This window comes from Colossoma macropomum, unplaced genomic scaffold, assembly GCF_904425465.1.
Source record: "Colossoma macropomum unplaced genomic scaffold, Colossoma_macropomum, whole genome shotgun sequence".
NCBI lineage: Eukaryota > Metazoa > Chordata > Actinopteri > Characiformes > Serrasalmidae > Colossoma > Colossoma macropomum.
This window is the reverse complement of record NW_023494799.1, coordinates 40,492,500-40,508,283: the sequence shown is the minus strand read 5'-3', so window position 1 is coordinate 40,508,283 and position 15,784 is coordinate 40,492,500. Positions and strand designations below refer to the sequence as shown.

Here is a 15,784-nt window from a genome sequence, read left to right as displayed (position 1 = left end):
ACTTTTCAAGCGGTGCTGGTCAGCTGTCAAACACATCTCATCTGGGGAGGGTGTGGTCCGGAGGGAAAAAGCGCCAAGACGATGTGGAGCTAAACGCTGTGGGGACTTTGATGTACGACACTCGTATTTGAGGAAACGCTGCATCTTTCATCAAAGGGGGGACAAACAGTGTTTTTGCTGCCAGTAAAACAATTGCAGTTGTCTGTGCTTTTCCTCCTCTGCAGGGACTTTAGCTGTCAGACTGAACGAACCTGACGTTGACAGCAGCGTGTGGGGTGTGCGGAGTCGTTATTTTTGGGACAGATGTCGGCTGATGGAACTGTGGAAGGCTCTAATTTTGGCCTGTCTCGCTGCATATAGGACACAAACAGGAATCATATTCCTCCTTTTTGCCAGCAGCCGTTTCTCATTAAATCTGGCCCAGCTGAACCCAGCAATGATAAACACTCGATAGCTGTCTTGATCTGATTGGGCTAATAGCTGAAGACATGATCTTACATCCATTAATGTTCCTTCCACATTTAAAGCTCTGCACAAAAGCCTTCATTCACTTAATTGCCGGTGAATTACTGGTGGAGTGGAGCTTTAGATGAAAGCCTTAAGCACAGTTTACCTGATGGTGACAGTTGTGCTCTACAAGGTCGTGGACGGTTGTTCGGAGTCCCATGTTCTCTGTATCTTTTGATCATCTCTTGAAAATGTATCACTTATTTTTCTTCAACTTTTTCCTTCTTTATGAAAGTGGATTATCTTATATTTAGTCTCCTCAGAAACATCGCCTGAGAAATAAATAACTAGTTTAAACTGTAAATTAAATAAACAAAGGGTGGTCTTTGACCTTGGCACAGTAACGTAGAGGACTATTTGGTCAGGCAGCAGAATTTGACCTAATTTGATTATAGACTATTACATTTTCAGACAGAATAGGTTCAGTAATAAACAGAGCACCAGCTTAACAACACAGGTGCTTTAGATAGATCTGCCCTTTTGTTTGTAAACACGCTTACACCTATTTCAAAGAAGTCCGTGAGTGAGGGGTGTATGTGTACCCTCAGGCACAACATCTGGACTTCACCTAAATCGTGCAGTTCCAGCTGTGATGACATCAGCACAACAGGACAGTATGTCACGCACAGGGAACGTTAGCGTGACAGTTAGACGTCCTGTGGGAAAACATGGACTGACTGCCAGACAAAACTGTGCACATTGAAATAATGATGCTAAAAAAGCAGAATGTGTGTAACGTAGCTACATTTTTGTCTTGTAAACATGCACACAAAGTCGAGCACCCCGATCACAGAGGGACGCTAGCAGATTAAAGCGAATATCAGACTGTCCCCCCAGCATAATTATGCTCAGATCAATTTAATCTGCTCTTTCTCCGCCTCGGAGCCATTAGGCTCAATAATGAGAAACGCAGATTACAGCAGCCACTAAATGAACACAATGAACTTCGCTCACGACCGCAAACATGGACACACACCTCATATAGCTGGACGAGGGACAGAGGGTGAGAGAAACAAGGGAGAACGGAAAGCAGGAATAACCCAAACATTACCCTCCAACATCAAAGAAACTTACTGCATGTTAAAGTCAGCACAAACTGTAACGCGCAGCCCTCTGTTAGCTTTGATTTTGTCACTGTATAAATTATTTGGAACATTGTAGCCACTTCACACACGCGTCCCCCAGACAGGCTTCCAATTATTAAACCACGCATTCTATTTGTTTTGATTGAAATGGCCTTGCGTCGCCTAAAGTAGCACATCAAACGTGTCAAAAGGAAGCAGCAGTAATACTGCCAGAGATGCAGCTCCACAGCACCGCCTCAGTCTGCAGCATCAGATGCAGCGCATCAGTTTCTAAACAACTGCAGGCAAAGACTCGGATTCAAATCATTTAGACTCGGATTCAAATCATTACAGCTTTGTTTTAGACGTGGGACACATTTGTTCTACCAGAGCAACAAAAAGAGGTGACTGATGTCTGAAGTATATGCCTATACATCTGCATGCACAGATAAACTTCAGAATTTTCTATTTTTTTTAAATCACTTTATTTTCATTTAATAATAGGCACATCTAGAGATTTCATCACTTTGCTGCCCTAAAAAGTTGTGTAATATTCTGTAGCTCAGCGCTGCATCAATCAACCTCACAGCTTGACAGTATTCATGATTTTGTATCTACTTTGTGTTACAAAGACTTTCCTCAAGATTTTGGAGAGTGTCTGTGGAAATTTGTGCCCATTCAGTCAATAGAACATTTGTGAGGTCAGACACTGATGCTGGACGAGAGGGTCTGGTTTGATCTTGATGTTCCAGTTCATCCTAAAGGTGCTCATTGGGGTTGAGTTCAGCTCTGTGACGGCTGCTGGAATCCACACCAAACTCTTTAAACCATGTCTTTATGGACCTTGCTTTGTGCCCAGGGTCTCAGTCAGGTAGGAAAGGGCTTTCCCCAAAGTGAAAATCAATGCTATAGCATTAATATTACCCTTCACTGGAACTGAGGGGCCCAAACCCTGAAAAACAGCCAGAAACCCATCATCCCTCCTCCACCAAACTCTACAGTTCTGCTTCTCCCAGCATCCGCCAAACCCAGATTCGTCCATCAGACCGCCAGATAGTGAAGTGTGATTTCTCACTCCAGAGAACACGTTTCCACTGCTCCAGAGTCCAGCAGTGGTGCTCTTTGGTCTTATGTGCAGCTGTTCAGGTCATTTAACCACAGAATCTTGCTCTACACTTTCAGAACATAAGGGACTACACTACCTTTACCTCTTATATCTTCGGTAATGTGAGTGAAGGAACATAATTGGACCATTTTGCACTGGATTTTTTTCCCATATGCCCTGTCTGGACTCCAAGATGTTCTATTTTTAAAAGGTTATGTACCTCATCCCTGGGAAAGATAAGTGAAATGTACTCATTTAATGTACACTATTGCACCTCTAAGAGCGTTGTTGTACCTTTGAGGGTACTTTTACATTGTTTGTACCTTGGAAGACGAATGTGTATCCATACAGTTCCCTTCTTCCTGACAGCGTAGTTACTATAGTGATTTTTCCTTCTGTAAAGCACTTAATAGCCACACCTGCCTACTTTAATGCAAGTCTCTGAAACTGTGACAGAGCAAAAACAGACGTTGTGTCGGCCACCTCTTATCCCCGGCTACAGACAAGCCCTTCCAAATATATGATTAAGATCTGTTCCTGGTAATCAAATATGCTACAAACATTATTTAGGCCTGTTGTGTATGAGAGGGTTCAAACAGCGCACTCCTGTAATTAGAGGAACTTGCAGGACCACGCAGCGTCCTTTTGTTGAGCCTGGAGATAAAAGTCAGTTTGAATAACCGACGCGCCGTTCTCCAACTCATTAAATCCTGGCATGCTGACAAAGTAGTCAAAGCCCAAGTGTGAGTCAGAGTATCACGGTATGAACTGGATTGTGTGTTACACAGTGCGATTGGACACAACCGTTCATGGTACTCATACATGCTTGTAATGCCTTCATACTCTGAGCTCAATCCTGAAGTAGATTCATATCTTTGAAGACTTCGCGCTTTACCAGCGACAGAAGTGCATATAGACTCAGGGAAGAGTTTGATATGTGGATAATTGGAGGTCGTAAAAGCGTCTGGGAAGAAGCGAGGCTGTTATTTTAGTTCTGGTCTGTTTCAGATGAAGACCTGCTACATTAGCCATAGGTGCAGGTACAGCGAGGACACACCACATTAGATAGGAACGTGTCAGCCAGGAGCTCGTCTCCCTTCACACTGCAGCACAGAAAAACACTGTCAGCATCGGTCACACACGGGTAGAAACAAGTAGAGAGTGAGGGAGAGAGCGGAGAGAGAGAGAGAGAGAGAGACAGAGAGAGAGCGTAGTAAGATATATAATCAGTAATAGTGCGTGTAACAATACACTGTGTCAATACATTGCAATGCAAAAATATGATATGGAGATGGAAAATATCAGCTGCATTCTTTTAAATATGCAAACCTACTGCAGCTGCAATGTTTGAACAGCTCACATCAGCACATTCAACGTCAACGTCGAACTTAACCCACACCAGCACGTACATCGGCTCCTGAGTGGTGCAGCTCTTGGCCCCGTCCGTCAGGAGACTGAGTTTGATCCCTGGCGATGCCACAGCCATACACAGGCCTCTGAAGTCGTGTCCTCGTAGTACAGTCAACGTTTTCCCGATATCAGGAATTCCAGGTCTAAGCTGGCTTTCTGTACGACAAGAATAAATGGTGTTTTTGAGAATCATACCCTGCGGCAAACCGAAATCTTTACCAGATCCTCTAAATTACGAGGTCATTAAGGAGCTAAAATACAACTATTGCTACATGGAAGCTAACGCTGCGGCAAACTGACATACAAACCAGTAAGCTTTGTGTAATGTCATAGTGAAGTTGCTTTGGCAGTAGTATAGTGTGTATATATATATATATATATATTTTGGTATACCACAGTGCAGTTTTGTAGCATATTTTGTGTTTTGACCGCTAAACGACATTAAAATTCAGAGGATCCAGAGACAGTTGAGGAGGTAAATGTACATAAAACCAAAAGTATCGGCTTTGGAACCATTTACAACAGGATGCAATGCAGGTCATTTACAAAAAACGCCATTCATTCTTCTCATAGAGAATATCTGCTTATGGCTGCAACTCTTAATATATGCAAGATGCAGATTACAGAATAATGACATGACTTCAGGCGGTCGATCGCTGGGCGCCCAAGAGGACATAACTAGCCTTGCCCAGTAGAGCTAATTCCTCTTTCCCCCATCACTCAGCACGATGCCAGCCAACATGGATGTGCATTGAATCAAATGAATCAAATCGTGAGCTGGCCGTACATTTCAAACGATGATAGAACCAAATGACATTCAACTACTGATGAACCTGCTGTTGTAAGTAAATTTAAGAAAAACTTTACATCCCGGCACCAACAGAGGTCCGCATTGAGCAGTGCACCAATCGCAGTCAGGAGGAGGTCTCAGAAGAAATGACATGGCGATCAGGAGGTCTGTTCAGGAAGCAGCACACAAACCCAAACCACTGCGTCGTTTGGTCAAAAACACACTTTACTTTTAAAGTTTCGTTTGACGTATAGAGCCAGTTTAGGGCTCTAAAGGAACAGAGACAGGGAAAGCAGCGAGGGTGACAGCAGGACATACGGAAGATAGTAAGGGGAGGGAAATACATACCGGTCATTATGTTGTAATTGGTCTAATCTGGGCTGTTTGCTCTTCCACATCGTCATCGTAATGGCTGTCTGACTGGAGCTCTGCCACACAGCAGGAATCTGGGCCTCAATAACAGCCAAAGTAGCCAATGAGCCTGAACACAACCTGATCCAGCATGAGTCACCGAGGCGTGTGTGCACACACATCCACACACATGCTCAAAGAGTAATCGGTGTTCAGGGACCTGGTGGCTCGGTAAATTTCAGGTCAGGGACTTTTCTCCGGTTGGCACAGGTTAACTGTTCCGTTCTCTGCAAACATTACTGACTCTTCAACTTAGCCAGCAACACTGAAAGATACCAGATGAAAAGACAGCTGTACCAATGAGTCTGACAGTAAATGTGACTTGCAGGCATTTAGAGCTTCTTTCGTGTGAAAAGCGTTCCACTGTATTGTCTTCAGATCAAGGCAGCTTGTGCCAATCAATGACTCCCACGCTTAAACTGGGTTTTAATGCAGCAGATTGCTTGATCTAACCAGAGCCCTAGCTGAATGGCCTATTTTTGCTGACCCATCTACAGCGCTCTGGTTCTCCAGCTCCCCTGCCGGGTCCAGAACGCTACCGTGGCCCCCTCAAGTGCACCAAGCCAAACTGAGCCATTACAGCCCATTAAAAGCAGCTCAGGAACAGAGACACGTACAGGACATAAAACAGGCGGAGGGAGGCAAGTCTCCAAACCTCCATGGCCTGTTTTGATGGACCATCTAAAGCAGGGGTGTCAAGCTGCAGCCTTGGAGGCCTACAGCACTTTATGGCTTGATGTTCTCCTGTACTTTAACACATCTGATTCAGCTCACGGAGGGCCTGACGATTCACCACGGAGCTGAATAAGCACAGAGAAAAACTAAACTGTTCAGTGAGGGCTGGAGTTCGCAAGCCGGGATCTAAAGAACAAAACAAAGCAGGTCAGAGACGACTTGTGTGCTCCAGCCAAAGCACGTACTGCTATGATGGCACTCTTACAGGCTGTCCCCTGGTGGTCCAGTCTGACAGCATCAGATAGCACTGATTAGTCCTTCGACCCTGGTACTGACACCAAAGACTTCTTTGTTTTAGCTCTCGTTATCTCACAGGACCTGGTAGACATGTCACGCGCTATATAATGCCGTGTGAGTGGCAGAGAGGTCAAGCGAGGACTGGCCTGAGCTCTGTGTCCCCGCTAGCTTGCAGCTCTACAGCAATATCTTTAAAAGGGGCAACTTAAAATGCCACTGCTAGGGCCTCTTCAAGCTTCGTTTAGAAAATGTAAAGTTAGAGTGAGTCAAAGTGACACGAGCACTGCATTTTGTACTGGTAAAGAGGGAATAAGATGGCAATACGACTCTTGGGACGGAGATGGAGAAGCATCAAGGAACAAATACAGTACTGTGCAAAACTCAGAGACCAACCTGCATTTATTTTATTTCCAGTCAAAACAGCCCTGAAGAACAAGTTATTTATTTTTCAGCATCAGGAAAAAAACGTCAAAGAAAATTACAAAGACGCCTCTGTAACTAAACAATATTTTTTCTGTATTTGGTGAGCCCACCCTTTGACCTCAACACAGCTTCAAGTGTTTTTCAGGGGACTTGTTTTCATTTTTTTAAAGAAATCTTCGGGGATATTTTTCCACACCTTCAAAGTTCAGCCTTAGAAACTGGTCGAATTTTCTGCTTCTCAAAATCCAGGTATTCCCAAACACCCTCAATGCTGCTGAGGTCTGGACTCTGGGGTGGCCAGTCCATTGTTCTGGGACGACCAACAGATTCTTGTTTGATTTGTAAATTTTCTTTTTTTGTTCTTTTCCTTATTAACGGCTTCCTGACAGCTACACATACTTTATAAGTCCACAGCGCTGAATTGTCTCGTCACAGTGAAAGGATGGAGAGAAACACCTGTCAGTTTTTCAGATCTGAGACAAAAGTGAAGCTCGATTTTCTCTTTATCTTTTAATCATTTTGTGGAATTTTGAAAACTCCTGTTTTTCACTTAATTTTATTTTGACTCCCATTCCTTATGCAACTGGATCAGTTTGCATCTAATCCACTAAGAAAAATCTCCTAAAAATGAAAAGTATTGGTTTGGTGGTTTTGGCTGGAAATGAAATAAACTGGGGGTGGTCTCTCACATACTGCACACAGTTTAGACTCTAAATAAGAGACACACACAGTATATACACACTTACCATTTATAGTGCTAAATACAAAAACACTGTAATACAGACCAAATTATGTAAAAGATAAATATTTTTCAATATGACCAGTAAAAACGTCCCCGTTTGGTCCCAACTGATGAGGTCTCTCCAGGAGATGGTCTTATTGCTTAAACGGATTCTGCCAATCTCTCTGATTCCCCCCTCCCACAATCCACCGCAAATACACTGGCACCAAGGCAAAGACAATGGAAGTGGTTTTACCTACAAAAAGCCTCAGAACATTTATACAGGACAGTAGAGGTCCACACAAGTCCACTCTCCAGCCCTTGACGGCAGCACAGCTCGGTCATCGTGCTCACCAAGCATGGAAGATAGATTAACACCACGTTCTGAATGGGTAGTTCTGGAAATACAATGTCAGCTGAGAGAGGGAATCTGAGATGGAAGAGGAGGAAAGAGGGCATTTGAGATAGAGAGATGACAGAAGTGGAAAATGGAACGAGAAATAGATAAGACTGAGCAAAGTAGAAGAGGAAATGGCTGGATGGGAGAAGACCGTAACTGAAGGGTAACAGAAAGTTTAGGAGTAACAGAATTAGACAGGACTGGAGCAGCATACAAACCCACATGCAGGAGAACAGAAGAAGGAGTAATAGGGGAGATAATGGGATAGCAGGATGTGTTTGACACCAGCGTCACGTCTCCCTCCAACCACAGCCTTTTTCAAGTTCTGCACAGGTAGCAATAGGGAACCTGCCGCTGTGTGTCAGGGAGCCACAGGGTGACACATCAGATCAGAATCCGTTCGCCTCAAAGCCTCTGAGTCCTCTAGTTTTTGTATGCTGGCCTTGTTTTTGGTCCCAGTTCTGAAATGAAAGTAGTGTTTGAAATGCAGGACGGAGACTGGTGAGGGCGCTGTACATTCGCAGGGGCTGGCGTTCAGGGAATCTGAAGTTGCAGCTCCACCTCCTCATCGTCAGGGTCGCTGGGGGGCGCATCAGGGTCATCAGGGCTAAAGCGCGCCGAAGATGAGGTTCTCATCTTGCTAAACAAGCCAGGGTTCTGCTGACGCCTCAGCCTGTCGGAGAGAACAGACAGACTTAGGGACAGATGTACGTACATGAGAAGACCTAGTGCTAAACTGAGTTACACGGCCCCATTGTGCGCCTGCAATGTGTACAAAATTAATGTTAAATTCACAAAGGCACACAGACCCACACACAGCACTGCTTACTAATCACGCTGCGCTTAGGAGGAGCTGGGTTTCAAAGGTGCAGTCAAATGGTGGAAATCATGGAGCGAGCAATAAGTCCAGCACAAAAAAGAGAATGTGTGTTCATCAACAAAGAAATAACAGCATTAATAAAGCAATAAAAGGTGCAATTCTACTTAAAAATAAAATTGGCTGAATTAAAAAAAAACAAAAAAACAACAACACACAAAAACAATAACATGGAAAGTCAACTCGGTGAGTCTCAGAATGCTGGAGGAGTTCTGAGAGCTGAAATAGTGTTATTCTAGCCCAGAATGTGGGGTAAAAAGAACGTCGTCCAGAACTTTCACAGGTTCAGGTGTGGTGAAAATCTGGATTGTTTGTTAATATAAAGCATAGAAGATTAAAGGATTTATTATCTTCGCTGTTGACACACCACGTTTCTCCACTGTTATTACACACTGTTATAATCATCCGAGTGACCACGGAATCTCACCTCCTGTCACCATGGTAACTACGAGGAACCTGGTGCTTGTACAGTTGCTGATGTCCAAATCCAGCAGAAACAACAACTCCCGCCAAGGAAACTAAATTCTGCGCATCTTCTGTTGAGGTTCTGTCCCTGACGAGCAAATCCAATGAGTCATTCTGAATATCTAAAAATACCTCCAGGATGATCTATTAAGGTGCAAGTTGGTTGAATGGATCTTCATTTTGTGATGATTCTGCTTTAATCTGCAGCTACAATTCGATCTGTCCGTGTTTGCAGTCTGGCTAGTTTCTGCATTAATGACAAAGACAAACAGAGACGAGCGAACAGCAGCACACACTTAATTCACTGAGCTAACACTCACTTTCACACTCCATCCGCTGCTCTCACACACACACACACACACACACACACACACACACACACACACACTTTCTGCTCTAGTTATTGTCATAGTCTATCTCTCTCTGTCCAACTTTCTGCAGACACAACACCCTCATCTTCTACAGACATGTCATCAAACAATACCTGCCCACTGAGCTGCCAGCTGGGTAAATATGCCAGCTGCCCAGGTAAATACCCATTCAATAACGCTGCGGGAGTGAGGGACGGAGGGACAGAGGAAGACAGGAGGAGGGAGAGAGCTGGGGAGAGACAGAGTGAGACACAGGGCGAGAGCTGGTTTCAGGCCTGAGGCCTGTCGATGACTCACACAAATGATCGATTATATGACTGTGTTTACGAGCTGAGCCCCAACCTCAGCCTGGCTTCCAGAGAACTCTACTGACTTATTCATTCAGCTTTAATAGGAACTACAGCTCACTAAGTCATAATGATGCAGTTTCACTGCACCAACACAACTACACTGATCAGAACGGTTCCGACTGTGAAGTGCCATCGGGAATCAGAAATCATAAAGCATTTTTCTTCAATACCGTGATGTTTTCTTAGTGAAACACAGTATAAGGGAGGGTCTCATTGCACGATGACTGGTGGGAAGGGGGTATTATTGGTTAAAATGACTTTCCTCTGCCTGCTGCCGCACGGTGACGTAATAAAAAATCAGAAGACATTTCAGAAGCAGGCAGATATGATCAAACTTTCTGCATAATTAAATCATTACAGTGTAAACAAAATCATACAGAGTGGTTGATGTTCTAGAGAAACTTGCAGAGTCAGAATTGTTCACAGTGGTGGTGATAGGAACCAGACGTCTGAAGAGTCTCTAAAAGCTCCATCACAGAAAGTTATTACATGAAATGGTCATGAATATGTTGCCTGATGAGCCAGAGACACTGTGGCCTGAAACTTATTCTTCAAATACGTTAATGGTGTCTAGGGTACATGCAGGCAGTTGTGAGGCTGAATATTCCTCAAGGACATTTTCAGATTTATCACTATTTTACCATCATCATCAACTCAGAAGACAATCGTAATCATTGTGACCCCTGGTTTCTATCACCACCACTGTAAAGAAATCAGAGTCTGTAAGTTTCTCTACAACAACTTCGCACCAAATCACCCGGAGTGACTATGTTCACATCTCAATCAATGAACGATGCAGAAATTTTTAAAAACCAGTGGAATTCCCCTTTAATCAAGTAACCGAGACAGCCCTACATAACAATAACAAAGGGCTGTCTAAATCTCTCCTCCTGCCGGTGCCGATGAACTCCGGCTCTGACCCGCTCTATGAGGAAGCGCCACAGGACCTACTGACAGGAATCGGATGCCTTTAAATGGTGCTAAATTACACATTATGTTGTTTTGACCGCAGCAGCCCACTGAAAGACTAAAAGCTTTCCAATTGAGCCGACACTTAGCAAGGTTACGTTTACTCAAGAGGCAGTAAAAGATGAAGACTAGGAGAAGGCTCCAAAGAGAGGAGAGTGAGAGACACTGAGATAGTAAATGAGAGTATGAGAGAGAGAGAGCGAGAGCAGGAGGGAGTGTGAATGAGAATGCATCATGAGCGTGTGCAGGAAAAAGAGATGGAGAGAGGAGAGAGAGAGAGAGAGAGAGAGAGATGTTAAGCCTACAGTGACTCATGTCTTCAGGCACTGTTATCTATGAGCCTCTGCATATTTTAGCATTTCAGAATTTCCACTTCCAAAACTACAGTCTACAATGTAGCTGTGAGCAAAAACGGGAGATTGTGAAGGAGGAGATCGTCTCAGCCCCTCAAAGCACTGACGTGAATCATTACATGCATCCTCAATCAAACATCAAGACCAGACTGCCACCCTGATTGTACGGACTCACCAGAGTGGAACCAATACAAGAGTGGCTATTATTCTGATTCGCTCATCCTCAAAGCCACTCATATGTTCCAGGACACGGGCAGCAAATAACACGTCACTTGCAGACACGACTGTCACATCTCTCCCTTACGCACACGCACCAACACGCCCTTAACCCTCGCGTTAGTCCCGGCCCACGTACACCACTGTACCACAACCGAATTATTAGTTCATAATCCAAACTATCACAAACCTAAAAGCAAACCTGCACTGTTTGAACTGTTATCTGTCCATTTCCTTCCTTCCCTCTGCTCTCTCTCCGCTCTCACACAACCACATATTTGTTTTTAATACAACATCTGGACATGGGGTCATACAAACAATACCAGTCAAAACAGCCACTAAGAACAATTTGCCAGTTTTGGAGATCAGATATAAGCTAATCCACCTGCATAAGGAAGGGGAGAAGCCAAAGTAAGATAAAGAGAAGTTTCCAATGTTGCGGCCCAAAAAATGATTAAAATTAAAAGGCTCTTAACAACCAAGCAAAACCTGGTAGACCAGCAAAACTTCCACTATCAGATAAACAATACTTAAAGCTTTCCTCCTCGAAAGACAGGAGAAAATCAGACTCCACACTCCTTTAAGGTGGTATATAGACAGCTCAGCGTTATGAGTCTGGAAAGATGTGTAGCTGTCAAGAAGCCGTTACTGATAAAAGAAAATAGACGAAAATTTGAAAATTTGAAAATCAAACAAAGAAGCTGCTGGTGTTCCCAAAACAACTGACTGACCACCCCAGAGTCCAGACTCAACGTCACTGAATATGATTCAGATTACTTACATCATGAGAAGCAGGAAATGCACATTTTAAAAATGTTTTTCTTCACCTGATGCTGAAATATAAATAGCTACTTAATGGATGTTTTGACTGATTTATATGCACTTTCAAAGCTAAAGGTACCAAAAGATCTTCTTGGAGCCACTTTTGGTTCTTCAAATAACATTTCAATATTTTTTTTAAGTTTTTTTTAAGTTTGAAGAAGATCCACATAATGTAAAGGTTCCAGACCAAATAAAAGTTTTTTTTACTTCCAACTATTCAAGCCAAGAAACATTCAGGAACCTTCATTTTTTAAGAGTGTGTAAAGAGAATTTTAATAAAATAGAAATAAAAAATTAAGACCATTTTGTTGTCTCACACACACACATGTACACGTACGCGCACACACACAAACACACACACACCGATCTACCAATATGGGTATCACACAGTAGGGCTGGGCGATAAAACGATAACGATAAGTATCGCAATATAACTTTTCCTCGATAGAGCGATACGACATGTTCGATAAATGTTTGATATAATACACCATTCTCACACTCCCATGTTCAGCGAAAGCCTTGGTGGTGTTTTCTACTGCAAGGAAAGTGACACTACTGTGCTGTCGCCAGGAGAGGGCGCACTTCCGAGTTTTTCTACATGATTAGAGAGGGAGGGGGCCACGAGTAAGATGAGTCTTTAGCAACGGAGTTATACATTCCCTGTTTGAGTGGAGCGACCGGCGATCTGTTCTCCTGTGACCGAGTCTGAGTGACGAGGTCAGTGGTGTAACTGTACTGTCCTACAGTGAACTCACCTCTTTACTAACCTCCTAACAACTTTAGCAGCGTTAAATCACGTCTGCTGCTCTCAACTACAGCACTGTTACAGCGCTCAGTCATATTTTAGTATTAGTGATTCCCGAGCAACGAAAGTGAAAGCAAGAAGTGGTTCATGTAAATTACAGCCCTGATTTAAACGAAAGTAAACTGAGGAAGCTGTGAGGCGTTGGAGAGCGGGGGAGCGCTAGCTTTCCAGGCTAGCTGTTTTTAGCAGCTGGCTAACTTAAAGCAGCGCTTCGTCACTGCACGACACAGAGAATTGATGATACTGTAGATCAAACACGACACAAAAGCACCACTTTCAGTTTAAACGTACCTAAAGGAGGACTCTGTTTGTCTGGTGTTGATATTTTGCGGTTCACCGCTTAAACTACTACACTTGAATATCCAGTCGTCTAGCTGGTGTCTGAATACTGTGATGTCATGTAGCGGGGTAGCCGAGCGCTCGGCACCAGCTGAAATAATCTGTTTTCTTTCTTATGACTATTACAAAATAGCCGTGCTTTTCCAGCTGGTAAAAACAGCTCACCAGACACTTTCTCCCACTCTCCCACTCTCCCACTCTCCCACTCTCCCACTCTCCCACTCTCCCACTGTCCCACTCTCCCACTCTGCCACGACAGATCTGTGAAATGCTCCACTGGTTGGTGAGTGTTTGTCGTGTTCCGACCATAAAGGACAGTTTAAAACAGTGATTAACGACCCAGGAGCAAAATCAGCCTTCAAACTTGAAAGAAATAATGATTTGACGTTTATCGCGGTTTGTATCGATATCGAGCGGTATGAATTTTGTTTATCGTGATAACATTTTTGGCCATATCGCCCAGCTCTATCACACAGTATTGATTTTTAGTTTTAGCCGTGTTGATACATAAATACTTATAGCTGAAATGTACTGTCGGCTAAATACAAAGGCAGCTGATTTAGTGTGTTACGCTCATTTCATTGTAATCGGGTTTCATTAACTACATCAATATCAGCAGGTCAATTAAATACATATCTAGAAAATGTGAGGAAATATTAAAAAACAAATGTCTGATCAGGTTCATTTCGCAGTTTAAACCTATTACATTATAAAGCTACATTACTATACTTTCAGCTAACTTTACTCCACAATCGTTCTGATATGGTTTTAAAAGTCTGAAAGCTAATTATCTCCCTAAAAAGCATATTGCTTGATTGGTTTCCCCATATTGATCAGGTGCTCTGATTGGCTGATGCAGATAAGAACCTTAACAGCAACTTAGTTTACTTTTTAAAAATAAAGACTCAAAATCACCACGGCAACAACAGCACACAATGATGAACTGTATGTACATATATGTGTCTGATTAAAAAAAATGGCAGAACTTGTGACATGATATCATGGTATGTCATTCCTGGGTCATCAGGATGTTTTGAAAGAACAAACAAACAAACGTTTCCTTTCAGAGAATCCATTAATATTGGTTATTATTTACGAAACTGTACGAGGTTCTCCTACAGATCAAAATAAAACACTCCAGTCAAAACGAACTGTATGTGACATTCTTTCAGCAGTGAGTTGCAGTACTCAGTGGGGTCATTTACTGACCATTAATGGAAACTTAAATATCATCTGATATACTGTGATATATTTGGATAATACTGTGATATTAAATTTTATCATATTTCCCAGCAACACTCAACACTTCCCTACCCCTCTTAGGCCTCCCCTGCAATCTCCGCCAAAGCTGCACTGATTGAGACATCAAGTTTACGATTACAGACTGAGGCTGAGAGAACCTAATCTGTGCCTCAAAGGCTAAGAAGTGAGAGAGAGAGAGAGAGATGAGAGAGAGAGAGACGGAGAGAGAGGGAGAGAGAGAGGGAGAGAGAGAGAGAGAGAGAGAGAGAGACGGAGAGAGAGGGAGAGAGAGAGGGAGAGAGACGGAGAGAGAGGGAGAGAGACGGAGAGAGAGAGAGAGAGAGAGAGAGAGAGAGAGAGGGAGGGTGAGAGGGAGAGAGAGAGGGAGAGAGACGGAGAGAGAGACGGAGAGAGAGAGAAAGGGAGAGAGAGGGAGAGAGAGAGAAGAAGAGACAGAGAGGGTGAGAGGGAGAGAGAGAGAGGGGAGAGAGAGAGATACAGAGAGAGAGAGAGAGATACAGAGAGAGAGAGGGAGAGAGATGGAGAGAGAGACGGAGAGAGAGAGAAAGGGAGAGAGAGGGAGAGAGAGAGAGAGAGAGAGAGGGAGGGTGAGAGGGAGAGAGAGAGGGAGAGAGAGAAGGAGAGAGGGAGAGAGGGAGAGAGAGAAAGGGAGAGAAAGAGAGAGAGGGAAAGAAAGAGAGAGAGAAGAAGAGACAGAGAGGGTGAGAGGGAGAGAGAGAGAGGGAGAGAGTAAAAGGGGAGAGAAAGAGAGAGGGAAAGAGAGAGGGAGAGAGAGAGAGAGAGAGAGAAGGAGAGAGGGAGAGAAAGAGAGGGAGAGAGAGAGAGGGGGAGAGAGAGAGAGAGAGAGAGAGAGAGGAGAGGGAGAGAGAGAGAGAGAGAGAGCACAAAAGAGACTGATAAACAAGCTGCTTAGTGTGGAATTGAGAGATGAGAGGGAGCCAGTTCACAACTTAGCGGTGGTGAAATAAGCAAATAGGCGCAGTGGGGTGCTGTGCCGTGGTGTACAGTGCTGGAGGAGCGCTGCGTTCTGCCACGGTCTCATGCTGGGAGAAGAGCAGACCAACAGGGCTGCTCACGAAGGGCTAAGCCAGGCAAATACTGCCTGCCAGGATGAGGCTGTAGCCTCCGGAGGCTTCTTTTAAAGGTGCAGG

The 15,784-nt window shown here is 43.8% G+C and overlaps 1 protein-coding gene across 1 annotated transcript in view; it reads right to left on the bottom strand.

The window, feature by feature from the left end:
- Positions 1-7,483: 7,483 nt before the first annotated feature.
- ccdc102a (coiled-coil domain containing 102A) overlaps positions 7,484-15,784 on the bottom strand; it is a 101,353-nt gene continuing 93,052 nt past the window's right edge. The window contains exon 9 of the mRNA XM_036586448.1: positions 7,484-8,476. Within this exon, the coding sequence (XP_036442341.1) occupies positions 8,338-8,476 (139 nt within the window). The 3' untranslated portion in view covers positions 7,484-8,337. The remainder of the gene's footprint in view (positions 8,477-15,784) is intronic.